General features: G+C 50.6%; 1 protein-coding gene across 3 annotated transcripts in view; it reads left to right on the plus strand.

The window, feature by feature from the left end:
• The first annotated feature begins 617 nt into the window (after positions 1-617).
• Positions 618-1,206, plus strand: part of LOC108243164 (myosin VIIA and Rab interacting protein) — a 98,284-nt gene continuing 97,695 nt past the window's right edge. For 2 of the 3 annotated variants that reach the window (XM_017428439.3, XM_017428441.3), the window contains exon 1: positions 618-686. In XM_017428439.3, the coding sequence (XP_017283928.1) occupies positions 681-686 (6 nt within the window). In that variant the 5' untranslated portion in view covers positions 618-680. Of the gene's footprint in view, positions 687-796; positions 971-1,206 lie in introns of those variants that run through there. The other variant, XM_037973295.1, reaches the window with a different exon arrangement.

Here is a 1,206-nt window from a genome sequence, read left to right on the forward strand (position 1 = left end):
CCTTAAATTAAAAAAAAAATGTGAGCAAACGCACTTAGAAACTACCACGTGCGTTTGTTTACCTACGAAAACAGCCAAAGTGACTGAAAATACGACGGCGTCCGTGGAGGAGACGTTTGGAATCAAGAAGCCGGACTGTTTACGTATTTACGCTCAGATTTATTGAGTTAAGTTTGCTGATAAAATTGCTTTGTTTACATTGAGTGCGTACCCGCATTTCAGATTTACATGTCAATATATCTGGGAAAACTACAGGAGGAAACTCTTTCAAATGGCACCATTTCATAGATTTCAGGATAATATATATATATTGGTTTGATTTCATGCTTTGCAAAGTGTACCTTTAATAAGCCCAGTTTGTCTTTTAAAGACCTGCGAACCTGACTGTATAATTTATCCGAGTCGTCTGGAGGTTAGTGAGGCTGTGAACCAAAGATGCTTGCCTCTCCATGCTTGATTGCACCTTGCATGGCTTTGTGAATGAAGCGTCCAGTCATCTTAGTGCCTCCTCCTCCTCCTCCTCCTCCTCCTCCTCCCAAGTCCTCCTGCAGAAACAGCAGCAGAGGGGGGGCGCAAAATGATTTGATATCAGAAACAGCATCATCTTGGTCTGAACCCCCCCCCTCCCACTATGACAGCTCCATCCCCGACCGTGGGACTGACTCGGGAACACAGGAAGAATGAAGGTTGGGTACCTAATCTCTCACCTCCTCCTCCTCCTTCCTCTAATACAAACCTCGTGATCTCCCCCATTCAGCTAGGTTTGCTGTTTTAGGTAGGGAGGGGTGGTGGGGAGGGGGGGAAAGAGAAACAATAACCGACCGGTCGAGGGGCAGGCGGGGAGGAAAGTAACCGGGAGAAACGGGCTGACAGGTGTCGCGGAAGTTTGCAGAGAGGCGCGTCGGTTTTCCTCTGGAAGAAACGCGGCTGCGGCTGCGGCTGGCGGTGCTGCTGCTCCATCTGCTCCTCTGTAAGTGATCCTCTGCGCGTCTGACGCGCTATTTACAGGCTCGGGCATTGCATGGTGTCTTAATGTGAAAACGCTGCTTTTCTGATGAAACCCCCCCACCACGGCAGCATGTGGCCGCACAAATGCGGTCCCAGCTAACGTGGCAGTCTGCATCAGATGATCGGATGATCGGATGAGAGGCGGCTGATTCACGTCAAAGGGACCGAGGTGTTCCCCCCCCCCCCCCCCCCCCCCCC

The sequence above is a fragment of the Kryptolebias marmoratus genome, linkage group LG21 (assembly GCF_001649575.2).
Source record: "Kryptolebias marmoratus isolate JLee-2015 linkage group LG21, ASM164957v2, whole genome shotgun sequence".
Taxonomy (NCBI): domain Eukaryota; kingdom Metazoa; phylum Chordata; class Actinopteri; order Cyprinodontiformes; family Rivulidae; genus Kryptolebias; species Kryptolebias marmoratus.